This window comes from Elephantulus edwardii, unplaced genomic scaffold, assembly GCF_000299155.1.
Source record: "Elephantulus edwardii isolate Elephantulus edwardi_28Jun2011 unplaced genomic scaffold, EleEdw1.0 scaffold00072, whole genome shotgun sequence".
Classification (NCBI taxonomy): Eukaryota; Metazoa; Chordata; class Mammalia; order Macroscelidea; family Macroscelididae; genus Elephantulus; species Elephantulus edwardii.
In genome coordinates this window covers 10,341,474-10,357,739 of record NW_006399822.1, presented here as the reverse complement: position 1 = coordinate 10,357,739, position 16,266 = coordinate 10,341,474, and the positions used below count along the sequence as shown (strand labels likewise).

General features: G+C 41.0%; 1 protein-coding gene across 2 annotated transcripts in view; it reads left to right on the top strand.

Annotated features, from left to right (window-relative positions):
* CNTNAP4 (contactin associated protein-like 4) overlaps window positions 1-16,266 on the top strand; it is a 329,264-nt gene that overhangs the window by 51,127 nt on the left and 261,871 nt on the right. For both annotated transcript variants that reach the window (XM_006888821.1, XM_006888820.1), the window contains exon 2: window positions 8,269-8,379. In XM_006888821.1, the coding sequence (XP_006888883.1) occupies window positions 8,269-8,379 (111 nt within the window). The remainder of the gene's footprint in view (window positions 1-8,268; window positions 8,380-16,266) is intronic.

The window sequence follows — 16,266 nt, the reverse complement described above, 5'->3', positions numbered from 1 at the left end:
TCCAAGATTAACAGGCTTTCCAAGTAACAGAGAAGATGAGTCTTTACTAGCAACTATGTTAAATGCTATTAAAACCCAGCCTTGGTTATGTTGCTGTAAAGTGTGTTTTAGGTGACTGGTGTTTGTTTCAATATGGCACTGGATTTTGGTAAGAGCACTCAGGCTGTATGACCTTGATACCAATCTTGCCCAATTACCTATTAGTCAGGAGTCTTTGGACAAAGGACATAATCTATTTTTCCCCCTCAGCTGTTAGATGAGTTAATGATAGTATCTAGAATACAGGACATTTGTTAGATCGAATTAGCTAATACATGTAATACACACAATAAATATAATTATTACCTTAGTAAATGTAATATTACAAAATCACTCTTACTAAAAACTGGGCAAGTTTGATTGACTTAAAAGAATTATGTATTCAAGTCCTTTGAGAAATAAAATTGTCCCTCTTCAATTTGTCATTTTCAGTATAGCAGACCACACGCTTGTCCAATTAAAATTGGCCAATCCCAGTCTATTTCAGATTTTCATCCCTGGGATATCAGTCTTTATGCATTTCATTTCATTTCTGACAGCTTCAAACTGTCCTTGATTCATATTTCATACATTGCATGTTCCAATTATTAATGGATGTTTGCACCTGTTTCTTCTCATTGTGAGTCATGCCAGACCAGCAAATGAGAGCAGCCACGTTCATCCTCGGGAAGAACATTCAAGATCTGTCCTGAAGCACAACACTGTCAGTGGTCGTGTATGCCTCAAAGAAGATCAGTCATTCAAATTCATGTACCAACCAGTAATGCCAAAAATGAAGAAATGAACTTTTACTAACTTCTGCCGTCTGAAATTCAGCAAATATACAATCAAGGGTCTTTGGTAACTATTGGTAAATGATATGTGAAATTTGGAAATAAAAAAGGGATCAATAGTTGGAAAAGATGCCTTGTGATAGAAATGATATTGGAATCCATATGATAGAATTCTGCAAGACCAGTGACTTATGTACTAATGGCAAATTCTTGTTTTCAGTAACATAAACAGTGGCTGATGACTCACTCGATAAAATACACAGGCATTAAATCAACTACGTCTGTGGAGACAGAGGAGAAACACATATTATTAGTCAGAACAAGGACAGGGACTGGCTGTTGACTATGTTGTCCATTACTCACATGCATATTCAAGTTGAAGGCAAAGAGGGGGAAGTGAAAACAAATCCATGAGAGCCAAAGTGTGACCTTGGGTGTATGCTACAGGAATGGAGATCATCTGAATAATAGAGCTGATTATATTAATGGCCAAAGACCAGACAAGCTGTGGGATGGCACCAAAGACTTCATACATGCAGAAAGCAAAAGGGTATAAACAAGGCAAGAAAGAAAGAAAACGCTAAAATAAATGTCAAAAGGAATGCCAAAAAAAAATCTCAAAAGATCGGAGAGTGGGTGGGAAAATGAAGAAGAAAAGTACCTGAACAAGATTTCGAAGTACAATTTGAGAAGACAAACAAATTATTATAAGAGAGAGTGTGCAATGACCTGTGGTTCAGAACCGAGAACATGCTCGGCAGTTCTCAAGCTAGAATACCTGAAGAAAAAGCAAAGCTGTGGTTGCAATACTGAAAGATTCTGTGGCGAGGTATTGGAACATGTAGGAAACATCAAGACAAAATAGAAGGGAGTATACAGAGTCATTTAAAAAAATAAATCGAAATGGTTTGACACTCAGCTATTTCTGGTGATCATACATGATCAAGAATCTATGCTTTTAAAGGAAGAAGTTCAACTTCCATTGAAAATATTGGTGAAAAGCAAAGCTTCAGAAATTGACAGAATATCGATTAAGATGTTTCAAAGAATGTATTCAATGCTATCAGTGCTCATAGATCTAAGCCACAGAATTGGGAAGACAGTTACTGTGGCCAGCCAACTTGAAGAGATCCATATTTCTTCCTGTTCCAAAGAAAGTGGATTTAACAGAATAGGGAAATGAAAAAAAATCAGTATCATTCACAAGTGAAATTATGCCAAGGATGATTGAAAAATTGTTACAGCAATTATTGAAAGAGCTGTTCAAAGTACAGAAAGTGATGTGGTATGAGGTATATCATTGATGATGTCAACTGAATCTTGGCTGAAAGCAGAGAAGACCAGAAGAATATTTAGCTGTATTTTATTGCCCATGGAAAGGCATCAGAAGGTGGTATGGTGTTCTGCATGAACCAGACACTTAATTGTGTCCATGTAGGACCTCTGCATAGACTAAGAAGTTTGAACCAAACAAGGGGAGAGTAGATGGTTTAAACCAACAAAAGTATGTGTCATGATTTGTATCCTTTCACCATGCTTATTCAATCCACATGCTGAAACAAATAATCTGAGAAGCTGGATTATATAAAGAGTTAATGTGACATCAAGTTTGGAGGAAGACTCATGCATAATGTACAGATGACATAACTTGCCTGCTGAAAGTGGAGAGAATTTGAAGACTTCAGTATGGTTTACACTTCAACGTGAAGAAAATAAATCTCTTAACTGGACCAGTAAACAACATTAATGATAAACAGAAAAATTTTACATTGTTGAGGATTTCATTTTATTTGAGTCTACAATCAATGTCCTTGGAAGCATCTATCAAGAAGTCAATCAGTGAGGGAGCTCTGGTGGCCTAGTGGCAAGAAGCTGTACTGCAATCCCAAATGTATGCATTTCTAGTCCGCCAGGTCCTCTGCTGGAGTAGGAGGGGCAGTCTCCTCCTATACCAGTCAGATCCGATTTGACAGTACACACACACACACAAAATAATAAAATCAAATTTTTAAAAAAGAAGTCAATCAGCTTTGATTTCTTTGAACAGTTTGCAAATCAAATCTGCTGAAAGAGACCTCTTTAAAGTATTGAAATCACTTAGAGACCTAACATGTGTGACACAAGCCATGATGGTTTCAGCTGTCTCATATGCATGTGAAAGATGGGCAAGGAATAAAGAGGACTGAGTAAGATCTGATGCCTTTGAATTACAGTGTTGATGAGAAATATGGAATATACCATGGACTCACAGAGGAACGTACAAATCTGTCTTGGGGAAGTGTAGCCAGATTGCTCTTTAAAGGTGTGAGATTTTAGGGGAGCTCTGGTGGCCTAGTGGCAAGAAGCTGCACTGCAATCCCAGAGGCGCATGGTTCGAATCCACCAGATGCTCTGCCGGGAAAGGAGGGACAATTTCCTCCTGTACCAGTCAGATCTGATTTGACGGTACACAGACACACAAAATAATAAAAAAAAATAATAAAAAAAATTCTAAAAAAAGTGTGAAATTTTGTGAGACAAAATTTCACCATTGTTTCCTCTAAGATATACTCTGGCTGTGTCCTATCTCCATACCTTTTCAACCTGTATGCAGAGCAGATTATCCGAGAGGCTGGGCTCTATGAGGAGACACGTGGCATTAGGATTGGTGGAAGATCTATCAACAATCTGCGTTATACAGATGACACAACCGTGCTTGCTGAAACTGAGGAGGACCTCATGCACTTACTGCAGAGGGTCAAGGACTGCAGCCTTCAGTATGGACTGAGGCTCAATGTCAAGAAGACAAAGATTCTCACCACTGGACCAACTGGTAGCATCAGGATGGATATGGCAAAGAGGTTGAGATTGCTCACAGCTTCAGTTTGCTTGGCTCCATAGTCAACACTCTTGGCACCAGCAGCCAGGAAATAAAAAAAATGTATTGCGATGGGAAAGTCTGCTGTTAGGGACCTCTCTAAAGTACTGAAGAGCAATGGTGTCTCTTTGGAGATTAAGGTGCGCCTGATACAGGCCATGGTCTTCGCAATCACTTGTTATGCATCAGAGAGCTGGACAATGACTACGGAGGACAGAAGGAGAATTGACACCTTTGACCTGTGGTGCTGGAGAAGAGTATTGAATGTACCATAGACTGCCAAGAAAACAAACAGATTCATCCTAGAGAGGGTTAAACTAGGCTACTCCTTGGAGGCAAAGATTCTGGGGCTTGGTCTGACATACTTTGGACATATTGCAAGGAGAGACAGGTCCTTGCAGAGGGACATCATGCTGGGTAGAGTAGAGGGACAGCACAGGAGGCGAAGACCCTTTGTGAGGTGGATTGATTCAGTGACTGGGGTAATCGGGATGGGTGTGTCAGAGGCAATGCTATTGGCACAGGATAGAGCGGGGTTTAGGGCTGTTGTACATAGGGTTGCTATGAGTCGCAAGCAACTCGACAGCACGTAACAAACAACAACACCATCAATTGCTCATGTGCAAGTTCAAACTCAACCCGAAGAAAATGAAAACAAATCCACGAGAACCAAAAAATGATTGTGAGTCTATATCACCTGAATTTGAAAACCAACTAAGCATAGCTTTGAGGCAATGGACATTAATGATGAAAGAGTTGACGAATTGTTGAATGACATTAAGGATATTATTCATGAAGAAAGCAAAAAGTTATTATAAAGACTGCAAAAGAAAAGAAGAAATGTATGTCAAAAGGGACTGATAAAATTCAGTAGTTATGTCTAATAACATTTAAAATAAAATATGAATAGAATTAAAAAACAAAAAAGGCGTGAGTGACAAGACTTCATCTCATGTACAGTAGATGCACTCATGTTTGTTAGGAAAGACCAGTCCTGGGGGAAAGGCATTGTCCATGGTAAAGGAGAGGCTTAGAGAAAAAGAGAAAACCCTCTTGTTTGCACCAACACAGTTACTGAAGCATAGGTTCAAACATAGCAGTTAATGCAAGGACGATGCAGGAAGGGACAGTGTGTGTTTCTGTTGGACGTCGGGTCATTTTGAGCGAGAAGTGACTCAGTGGCACTTACGAATAAAAAGAATAAAGTGAATTACTTTCAATGGAAACATATTCAGTCACTTCTAAGCATATCGTGTTTTGATTCCTGAGAGGCTATCGAGGTTTTCCTTGTGCAGAAATTGCTGAAGATCTTACTATTATCTTTCTAATGGCAATGGTTTCATAGTTTCGTGTGTGAAGAGTAAATCGAGATAGGAACCTGAAAACCACAGATAAATCTTTGCGTTGTGTGTCCGAAAGTGTTTTAACACAAATTCTTTTCCCTCTAAAATAGGGATATTTTAATAGAATCATTGAAAACTGTTTAAATGTGAATGCTGTTTCATGTTACACTTTTAAATAATAATGAAAAGCTAAAAACCACAGTGTCATTACTGATAAATGTAGTTATTATTAATTTTATACAAGAAAAAACTTTAAAATGCTTTATTGTTGTGGAAGAGATTGTAGGGAAATGAAACGCTCGTATTATGAATAATATTATGAATAATACTATGGAACCTTTGCTTCAGACCCCAGACTCAAACCCACTGCTCTCCAGGCAAACTCATGGAGACTCTCCGTCTGGTTTCTGAGGCTGTAAATCCTTATGAGAGGAGATTTCCCACCTTTCTTCCTTGGGCCAGTCAGTCGGTTAGAACTGCCAACCTTTTGGTTAGTAGCCCAACACCTCAGATCAACAATTAGAGTGTTAGCGAATACTCCAAGGCCCTGCCTGTCCCTCTCTGACCCCGTCTTCCAGATCCCAGTCTTTCTCCTAATAAATAGAACCAGCCACCTTCTAAGCTTATTTAAACCCCTTCTTTTCAAGCTAAAAGTAAAATGATGTTTGTTCTCAGTTTATAGTTACCCAAAGCAAATGAGCAATAAATATGTACAGTCGGCAATGATTGCACCAGAGGAGTGCTTTTTATATCTAAAATATGGATTAGAATTTGCTTGCACAGTTGATTGTGAATTGCCATTAATCAGCCTTTTTTCGTTTTGGAGTTGTTGTTTGGGTTTTTTTTTGTTTGTTTGTTATTTTTGCTGTTGTTGTTGTTAGAGGAGAGTCACATTTAGAATTGCATAATGCTAATGATTCAAAAATAACTGTGTTTCTAATACGTACCTGCACACATTGGTACACACACGTGTAGCTGGGATATGTGGTCAGATGCATACCATCATTTCTACAGAGATTAAAAATGTGTAGCATTTTGAATGTTACTTCTAATTAGGCCTAGGCAGAATTTCTTTCTCTGTGGATTGTGTGTCTTTTTATGTCTGTTCTTTTTGATACTGGTGTTCAAACTAGAAGGCTGATGGCACTCCATCAGCCAATCAGTAAACAAGTAGGAACCAAGAATCAGAAATCTGGTCTGTCTTAAGAGTTAGCTGAAGAATTTAATGTGTTAGAAAAGGAACTGGCAGCCTCTAAATTCAAATGAGATAGTCTAAAAAACTGCTTCTGTAATGAAATTCTTGGGAAAGGCCTTCAAGAGCAAATGGTTTCTGGTCTGAATGAATTTCACAAAATTCTAGATAAATCTAGATAATTCCTTGTCTTATTTAATTTAAATTATTATTCCTTTAAGACATCTAGACCAATGACCGTGTATTATTTTATGTAACCATTGTGTGTTAAGCACTGTGAAATACAGTTCTGATTAAAGCAAAACTGGGAACAATTTAATAATTGTAAAGAATAAAAGATAATGTAAAAATTACAAAGATTAGCCAAATAAATTAAGCATGCATGCATATGGTAGACATAAGATAGTCCTTATACTTTTTTCTCTTCAAGTCTTTATTTTAAAAAAATAATATGTGTGATAGATGCAAAATACACATATGCATATGTATCCTTATATAGAGAGAGCTCTGGTGGCCTAGTGGTAAGAAACTGTGCTGCAATCGCAAAGGTATGCAGTTCGAATCCACCAGCTGTTCTGTGGGAAAAGGATGGGCAAGCTCCTCTCTTGTGATTAGCTGCCTCTGAAAACCTAGTGGAGGGTCAGCTGTGGGTTGAGTGTGACTCCAAGGCACACAACAACATCATCATCTCTGTGTGTGTGTGTGTGTGTGTGTGTGTGTGTGTATAAATATCTTGTTCGTATATGTATGCACATACATAGGGAGCTTTGATGGCTGAGTAATAAGAAGCTATGCTACAATCCCAAAGGCATGTGGTTCAAATCCACTAGCACCCCCACAGGAGAAGGATGGGCAGTCTCCTCTCATGTGATTTACTGTCTCTGAAAACCCACTGGATTTTCGTAGGTTCAGCTATGAGTTCCAACTTGACAGTTCTCAACAACCTCGCTGTATCATGAGCCCTCCTCACCATCTCTGTCATGTTCAAGCCCATTGTGGTCTTCGCCGTGTTGATCCGTCTTGTTGAAAGTCTCCTGCTGACTCACACCACCTTTTCCAGCACATTTTTCCCCCCTGTGGATTTGCCTTTCCTGACAATGTTCCCAGAGTATATGAGATGAAGTTTCACCATTGTTGCCTCCAAGGCGGACTCTGGCTGATTTCCTTCAATACAGACTTGTTCTTTTGGCAGTCCTTGGTGGATAATCAGTATTCTTCTCCAACACTGTGATTGAGAGAAATGCATTCTTCTTTGGTCTTCCTTACTTGTTATCCAACTTTCAAAGGCAGAAGGAAGCAATTGAAAGTAGTTGAACCAGGCACAGCTTAGTCTTTAAACTCATATCCGTGCTTCTTAGCATTGCAAAGAGGTCCTCGACAGCATACTTTTCCACTGCAACACATCTTTCGATTTCTTGACTGCTACTGCTAAGAGTGCTAATTGTAGATCTAAGTCCAATTAAATCCTTGACAACGTCAATTGTTCCTCCATCTCTAGTTGTTGTGTACCACTGAGATAGAAGCAGCTCATAGCTCACCTTCCAGTGGGTTTTCAGAGGCAGTAAATTGCATGGGAAGAGGTTGTCCATCTTTCTCCTGTGGAGCAGCTGGTGGATTTGAACTGAGTGATTTGGGATTGGCGGTGCAGCTCCTTTCCATAGGGGCCACCACTGTGTCATCTCTAACAAAGAGACAACTCCGCTGCTGTTGAGTTGATCGAGTTGATGTCTACTCATGCTGACCTTCCAGAGGATTTCAGAAATGGTAGTCTTAATGACAGGAGACTGTCTGTCTTTCTTCAAAAGGAGCAATTAGTGGGTTTGAACTGCTAACCTTTCAGTTAGCTGTCCAACATTGAACCTACTCTGCCACCACAATAGATTATTTTACTAGTAAAATCTACTGCGGTTATTTTATTAGTAAAATAAGCAGCTGGTACATTGATTGCGATTCCAGACCCTGATTTGCTTTTGATTTTTTTGCTTGCTTGCTTGCTTGTGTCTGTTGATTCCAGGAAAGTTGTCAGCGGCATCCTGTCTAAATGTGGCCTTTGCTTCCCTGCAGATGACTGTGATGAACCCCTGGTGCCCGCTTTGCCCCAGGCATCCTTCAGCAGTTCTTCTGAGCTCTCCAGCAGCCATGGGCCTGGATTTGCAAGGCTTAATCGAAGGGATGGTAAGTCTACTTCCTTCCACTGACTGGCCTGCAGGGAATCTCATTAATTTTCCATTTTCATTATTTAGTAAAATCATCCTGAGTGATAGGTTGCAAAGTGAAATGAAAGTCTGAGTAAGCAAAGTACAGAAATGCTTGGCTGTACTTGACATCAGCATCAGTTCTGGTACGCCAAGGGCGTGCATGCTACTTGGAGATCTTCTATTATCATTTCAGCATCCAAGCACTCAAGTTTCTTTAATGTGACAAGCTTTTGTGTCATGAGAAGTAAGTTTATCTCCTCGCATACTCCCATTCTTTCTAGGAAGCACACACTCATTATTGACATGTTACTGTAAATGTGCAGTTCAATTGGAACCAACTCATAGCTGACCCTCCAGTGGGTTTTCAGAGGCAGGAAGAGATTGCCCATATTTCTCCTGCAGAGCAGCTGGTGGATTTGATCCATGTACCTTTGGGTTGGCAGTGCAACTTCTTACCCAATAGGCCATCAGAGCTCCCTATTACTGATATAGCAGTTCTGAATATTTAATTAGTCCTGTGTTTCAAGTTACAGAAATGGATTTGCAAGAATAAGTGACTTTAAAAGATTCTGATTATTTAAACATAAGTAACCTTTACTTCTTATTTAAATGTCAGCGTGATTGACATGGTCTGTTGAGAAATGGGAACTTATTAAGGCTGTCAGGTTCCTGTAGGAAGGCCCCGTTTATATTTTTTTGTTATGTCTTAGGTAGATTGCATTTGATTGCATGAGTATGTTCAAAAGAAACTGCAGAGAATTCAACAGTCACATATTGTAAAGATAGTTTTATAGCTTCACATACTTAGAAGACAATATCATGGAGTTAGAAAGCTAGTGTCACTGTGGTCCCTTTTGGTAATATTTTAAAGCAAACATTATTTACAGCTCCGGTCGGTCTGGGGGTGGCCACTAGTGTGCACCTTTGTCCTTGGTGTGCTAGCCTGTGGGTAGCTGTGGTGCTGACAGCTGTGGCACTGGTCTCAGCAGAGTCCCCGTGGAGGAGAGGGTTCAGGCACGCTCACGGAGTATGAAGCAGTCTTGACCATCCACTTTGGAAAGAATTTGACAATGAAAACCTTATTCATCTGATAAAGTGATAGATGGTGAGCCCTTCAGATGGAAAAAGAAAAGAAAAATAAATCCCCAAACTTCATTGCTGTCAAGTTGGAACTGGCTCATAGCTGACCCTCCAGTGGATTTCTGCCCACCTTTCTGTCACAGAGCGGTCAGTAGACTCGAGCTGCCCGGGGGGCACCACCTTGAGGTTAACGCTATAACTGTCCACCCTCTAGACCATTAGATTGGGAGACACTCAAACACAACCGGGAAAGAGCTTTCTCCTCACACCCGTGGCCAGTTAGATTGACACGTCAGCACCAGCAATGGGCCTGCTGGGCAGTGGGTGGGGCAGCAGCTGTAAGAACGGTGCCGGACAGAGCACGTTGGAAAGGCTTGCCCAAGAGCAACAGCGATGGATTCTGGGGTAGAGGGCCTGACAATACTAGCACACACTGAAAACAGAGCTAACAACCCCGAGAATTAACTACCAGCATCAGCTTCACTCACTCCTCACCCCTTTCCCTCGTTCCATGTCCGTCATGGCCTTTTCCTTTGACTCCTGGACCCCGTCCTGCGGGCTGTTGTTTTAACCTGTGAGCGCCCCGCCCACTGGCTCATTTGTGTGTGTGCATCTGCTAGAGACCATGCACGTCACACACTGTGCTAATCATAATATAGACATCGATATAGTAATTTGACACCGTTTTAAATTCAAGTTTCTTTAAAAGAATTTCGTCTCCTATTATGTAAGTGAGAGAATCACTTACTTCATAGTATATGTCTGTTGATAGAAAGTAGGAACCGAGATTGTTTTATTATGTGGGGGAGGCATTTGAAGAGTTGCCGATAGCTGTGGAGAAAGTGTTTGTCTGTTACGTGTAATTGCCTGATGGTGAGTCTTAGCTGGCAGTCTCTCCTTGGAGAGAGAGACTGGACTGTCTCTCCTTGCGTGTGCTTCTGAAGCCTTGAGTCATCACACAATGTACTCTTAGCCACCCCCACCTTCCCCTGGAAAGTTGTTCTTGAGTGCTGCATTTAAGTATTGCCTATTAGCAGAAGGTTGGTGGTTCAAATCCCTTCAGAGGTGCTGCGGAAGGTAGGCCAAGTGATTTGATTCTGAAAACTCACAGCCTTGAACAAATCAATGGAGCGTTTGTACACATGGGTTTGCCTTGAATTGAAACAGACACGAAGGTAACTAACAAGCACTGCAAAGCCATTCTGAGGGCCATCTGGGTCCACTGCCCTCCAAGTAGAACCACAGGGCATCACAATGGTGGTCTTGGAATGGGGTCTCTCTGTCCTGTACTCAAGCAGTGGAGACCTTCACGGACTGTCTCCCATGGAATGAGATGACGTATTTCATTTTCCTGTTTATCTTCATTTCATCTTTTTGAGGTTTGATAGATCACAAAAAAAGATATGTCATTAATTGGACCAAATCATCTTTTTTCATTAATCTATAGACTCATCAGGAGTCTCCATCAGTGAAGCTCATTTTCATTCTTAATTCATTTCTATGGCTCTTGGTGAAGCACAATATCAACCCTCATGAATCTCATTTGCATGTTAATGAAACTGAGAAACAAAAACAGGACCATTTTAATTATCTTTTGCTGGTTGTCAACCTACTTGATTACATTTTTTTTCTCTTTTTTTATTCAACTCCTCTTTTTTCCCCTTATTAATTACATGAAGTGTTCACAAAGGAATGTCAGATCTTGAATGATTTATTAAAGACAATGTATTATTTTCAAAAGGAGTCCTGGTGACAAAATGACTGCTGACCCAAAGGTCAGTGCTTCGGACCCACGAGCCCCTCCACAGGAGGAGGACGGGACAGTCTGCTTCCACAAAGCTTTCAAAAGACCACACTCACTGCCCTCGATGTGATTCCAAATCATGGCAACCTTCATTGAGTTTCTGGGGCTGTGACTCCTCCCCCTTCCCCCCCCCCCCAGTACAGCAGCTGATGGATTTGAACCACCAATCTTTCTATTTGCAGCCCAACACGTAACAGACTATAATAGCCTTGGAAATCCTACAGTGGAGTTCTACTCTGTCCTGTGGTGTTGCTGTGTGTTGACAGCAATGGGCCTGATTTTATATGTTCTTTTCAGAGTTTAGACATTTCTCTGATATTAGATCAGGCTTGAGAAGATGGATGTTCAGCCAAGCCAGCAGATCCTGTATCATTAAATGAACAAATCCAAGTCCTACTCTCCTAGACACACACACGGTAGAGTGGCTTTCCCCCTCTGCAGTCTGGAAATCTCAGCACCTAAGAACGGACAGGCAAGAAACCGACAATTGAGTTTGACAGCTGATTGCTTTGTGTCTCTGTGTTTAGAAATATCATGTGTCTCACTGGCAATGACCAGGGCCCCAGCAGTGGCTTCCACAAGCCAGAAAAAGATGACTCTTAAACATAACAGTTTTAATTCTTCAAGTCAGAAGGAGGGAAAAAAAAGATTCTTTTTTTGGAGGTAGTTTAGTTTTACCTCTTGAGTACCATTGAGGAAATGACTTCTTCTTTCTCATTAAATGATGCTCCAAAGGATTGTTTAAGTTAAAACATTTTCTCGAACAAACGGTTTACCTTTCCCCCCACCCCTTGGGGGATCTGCATCTCAGTTTGAACCTGAAAGATTTAATAACGCAGGGAAGCATCATCCAAACGTAATTGTAAGCAACACACACAAGCAAAACCCGGCCACTGTGAATACTGAAGCCATAATGGAGTTACTCATCTGACTTTATATGTAGCTCCTTTGCCAGACTGTCAGTATAGCTTGCATTTGGACAGCTAGTTCATATTATGTAGGTCTAGATTTTTCACGTCATTAATGCAGAATCCACACAGGCTCTGGTGCACCTTCTGAGAGTCCATTACGGTCCTTTTATAATCTTAAAGGATCTCCAGGAGGATAGTTTGTTGAGTGTCAGGCTGGTAAATGAAAGGCCATCAGTTTGAGTGCACTGGACACTCTTTAGGAGACTGATGGACAATCTCTTTTATTAAATAATTACAACCTCAGAAACGCAATGGGGGCCAGTTATGAGGTAGAACCAACTTTTTGACAGTAGACTTAAAACAGAATATTACAAAGCCATGTCCAAGGCTGTTTCTGAGATCCAGTCTAAATGAAGGGTTTTTTTGAAATATCCTTGAGAAGGCCTGGAAGTGGATTGTTGCAATCTGATATGTCGGCAAGTTCTGAGTTATAAACGTCTAGCTAAGAGACCACTTGAACTTGCCCTTTAATGTAAATTTTCCCCATCTTTGAAGTCATTGGACCAACCACTACTGGCAACATAATCTTCCCCACAGTCACTTTTGTTGGCAACACATGAACTTTTAAAAAAAGTTTCAATCTTGCCTTGGACTAAACGGAAACCAACTCCACCACCATAGAGTAGATTCTGATTCCTAGCCTCCCGACAGGGCGGAGTGGAATTGTTGGGATGATCCAGGCTGTAAGTCTTTCTCCCACAGAGTGGCTGCTGCCAGCCTTCCAGGTAACAGCCCCACATTTCATCCCCGAAGCAAGGAGGAAAGGAAAGCTAAGTAAAAGCCCTATGCATCTGTTCCCACTAATCGGAAAATTCCACTTAAAATATTAAAGACACAGTTAGGAACAGATCTTGTTCCTAACTTGGGGCAAAAGAATGAAATTGTAAACAAAATTATCATGCACAACAGAAAGCCATTTCTAGGTGTGCTGAGTGCCCACAGGGAGCTCTGGTCGCATTGTCTGTAGGGAGTTGTTAGCTAACCCAAAGGCAGTGGGTTCAAATCCACCAGCAGCTCCTTGGGAGAAATATGGGCAATCTCCTCCTGTGCACTGTACAGCCTTGAAAACCATGTAGAAGGCCAGCAATGAGTTGACTGTGACTTGGAGTCGATGACAATGAATTTTAGTTTTTAAGGATGAAAATAGGTATGTGCATTTATTTCATTGTATAGTAAATGACTTCCACAGCTGACAATTATTTTGAGTTTTCTGAATCTGTTTGGGAAGATTCCGAATATTCAGATCCAAATATTCCTTATGTTTCCAAAAGTGAAATATTTTGACTGTCTATATTTTCTCGTTGCTTTTTTTAAAAAATCCCATAACTGAGCGTTTCTATTGTAAATGCTTGCAAAGCAGTGTTTTGCCCATGCCTGCAAAATTTGATGTTAAAACCAAGCATCTCTCCGTAGAGAAATTATTTTGGTTGAATAATTGACAGAAAAAACTCCCATTCTTGGATACACCATTCATTAATGAGGACAAGTATAATATTCTAAGCAGAATTACTTGGCATTTCTTATTGTCCTAAATTAACATGCCTGTTCACGTACAGCTGTTAGGTTTAAAATATAACCTCTGAGATAAATTTCCAAGGTACCTATGATGCGTATCCATGTTTAATAGGCTAGATCCCCAGAGATTAAAAGGAATTGGGTGTTTTCTTTTACATGAGTGTTTCCTGCTGTTAAATGTATTACATAAAAATCTTCAGTAATTATTATATTTTTAAATGACAGCATTGATATACTTAATACTGAAGACTATTTTATAACAGAAAGAAGGAGGAATGACTTTTGTCCCAAATTTTACAAGTTCACCCCCTCATGAAGGCTTGGTGGTGTGCATATGACATTGAGGACAGGGATCTGAGGTGTGGCCGGAGTATCCATAGGGCCAGAGATGAGCTTCTCTGGCTGTTGGCTGTACAAAGTTTGCGGCACTAGGGATGGTCTGCACTCCTATAGTTGATGTTGGGGTGCAAAAGAGCCAAAGGCTTTTGTTTGTTTCTCTGGCAACTTCTTCCCCATTACACCCATGATCTGATGGGCCTGAGAGCGTCCTTGAGCCCTGGACCATGTCTTGAAATCATAAATTCCCAACTCCATGCTGCTCCAGGCTGTGGCACATGACTTCGTATTGGATTGAGTCCTTCCTTTAACCTAGAGAGGCACAGACTTTCGTATGGAGACAGGAACATTGTAACACAACTGTTGGTATTTGTTGCTCTTGAGTCAGTTTGGACTCATAATGACCTTGTATAGGACAGAAGGAAACACTGCCTGGTTCTGGGCCATCTTCATGATGTGTTTGAGGCCTGCGTTGTGGGCATTGTCATTCTGAATGCTTTCTAACCTTGGTGTCTCAATCTTCTGGCACTGTATCAGACAATAGTCTGTTATCATTCATAACGGAATGGGTCTTGATTAACAGATGCCCACTAGTATAGATCACTGGATCCACCTTCCTTGTCTTGGTCTGAAGTTCTATTGAAGCCTATCCATGTTGGATGACTTGCTAGTATTTCAAATTCTGGTGGCCTAACTCCCTGCATCAAAGCAACACGCAGGCCACTATCATAGGACAGCATCAAAGCAACAGGCAGGGCACCATCGTAGGACAAATTGATAAATGAGTGATGTTCAACCCAACTAGTCCCCTGAATGTCAGATCCCTGAGAGATACCATGTAAACAGAGAACAAGCATCCCTGAGCTTGGCTTTCCCATCCTGCTTATGTCTTTTGAACTCTTTCCTGTTTATAAACCTTTATATGACAAACACTCACTTTGATTTTAGACGTATCTCAGATTTATTCGGTATTCGGTATTCCTGTGTATAAATCACCACAGTGTTTTACTTACTTAAGGGTGGAGAATGCATTTAACCTCCGTTCTTGAATTCCCTAATTGGAAACATAGGGGTGAGAGTGAGATGGTATTAGTGAGATGATACTGAGCTTATGAAAAACGATCAGGAACTATAATGTGGCCACGTGAGTTATGAAAGCACAGTCTCAAGCAAATGTTGACCAGTTTAAAAAATGTGTCCTACTAGTTGATCCCATTGTAGCCAGTTTCATAATACTTGATCCACATATTAATGTATCCCAAAGTAAACACAAGAAAGTCCATCTTCCTCATTACCACCGCTAGAATAATGGGTTACAATTTAAAAAGATAAGCACTTTGCCTTTATAGATATGCCCATGGCCGTAGATTTTATTTGTGGCTGTGTTTTTAGAATTCAGTCTTCCAAGAATAGTGTCAGACCAGTGGTAAGTCATATCGAGTCAAAATTGTCCCACATGCTTAAGTCCATAATTCCCAGCATCACCAACCCCTCCACTGTTCAGGTTCTCAGCTCCTCCTTGTTCCTTGGGTTTGGAGGTTCACTAGAAGGCCTCCCAGAGACTCAGACCTGTCAGGGGAACGTCTCATGTCTGCAGAGACTGGTGAGCAATGGGCCAGGACCCTGTAGACTGTCAGTTGTGGTATAGCTGGAAGGTGCCTGTGGGTGATACAGACTGCTGGTGCAGAGACTGGGGAGAAATGAGCCAGGCTGGATGCACCTGGTTATTGTGTCCTAGGCCAGTGACAAATCCCCCAGAGAAAGTGCCTTGTGCTGAGGTCCCATGGGCTTAGATGAGCCTCTCGTAGGGTGGGGCTCGTATCCCATCCTAATCCTTCCTCCTTAAAACACTGCTCCTTCTCTTACCCTTGGATGCCATCACGGCCCTGCTGTTTACCCTGAATGCTAAACCTTAAACACCCAGAGGCTAGAAACCTTTTTAAAAGGAGACTGCCCATCTTTCCTCCGCAGAGGCACTGATGGATCCAAACCATTGACCTTTGGGCCAGCAGTCCAAAACACAAGAAGGTAGTCCACTATCCAGACTTCTTAGACAATATTACAAATAAAAAGAACACACTGTCATAAAATTAGTTGTTGTTGTTGTTGTTATGTGCCGTCGAGTCGCCTGTGACTCATAGCGACCCTATGTACAACA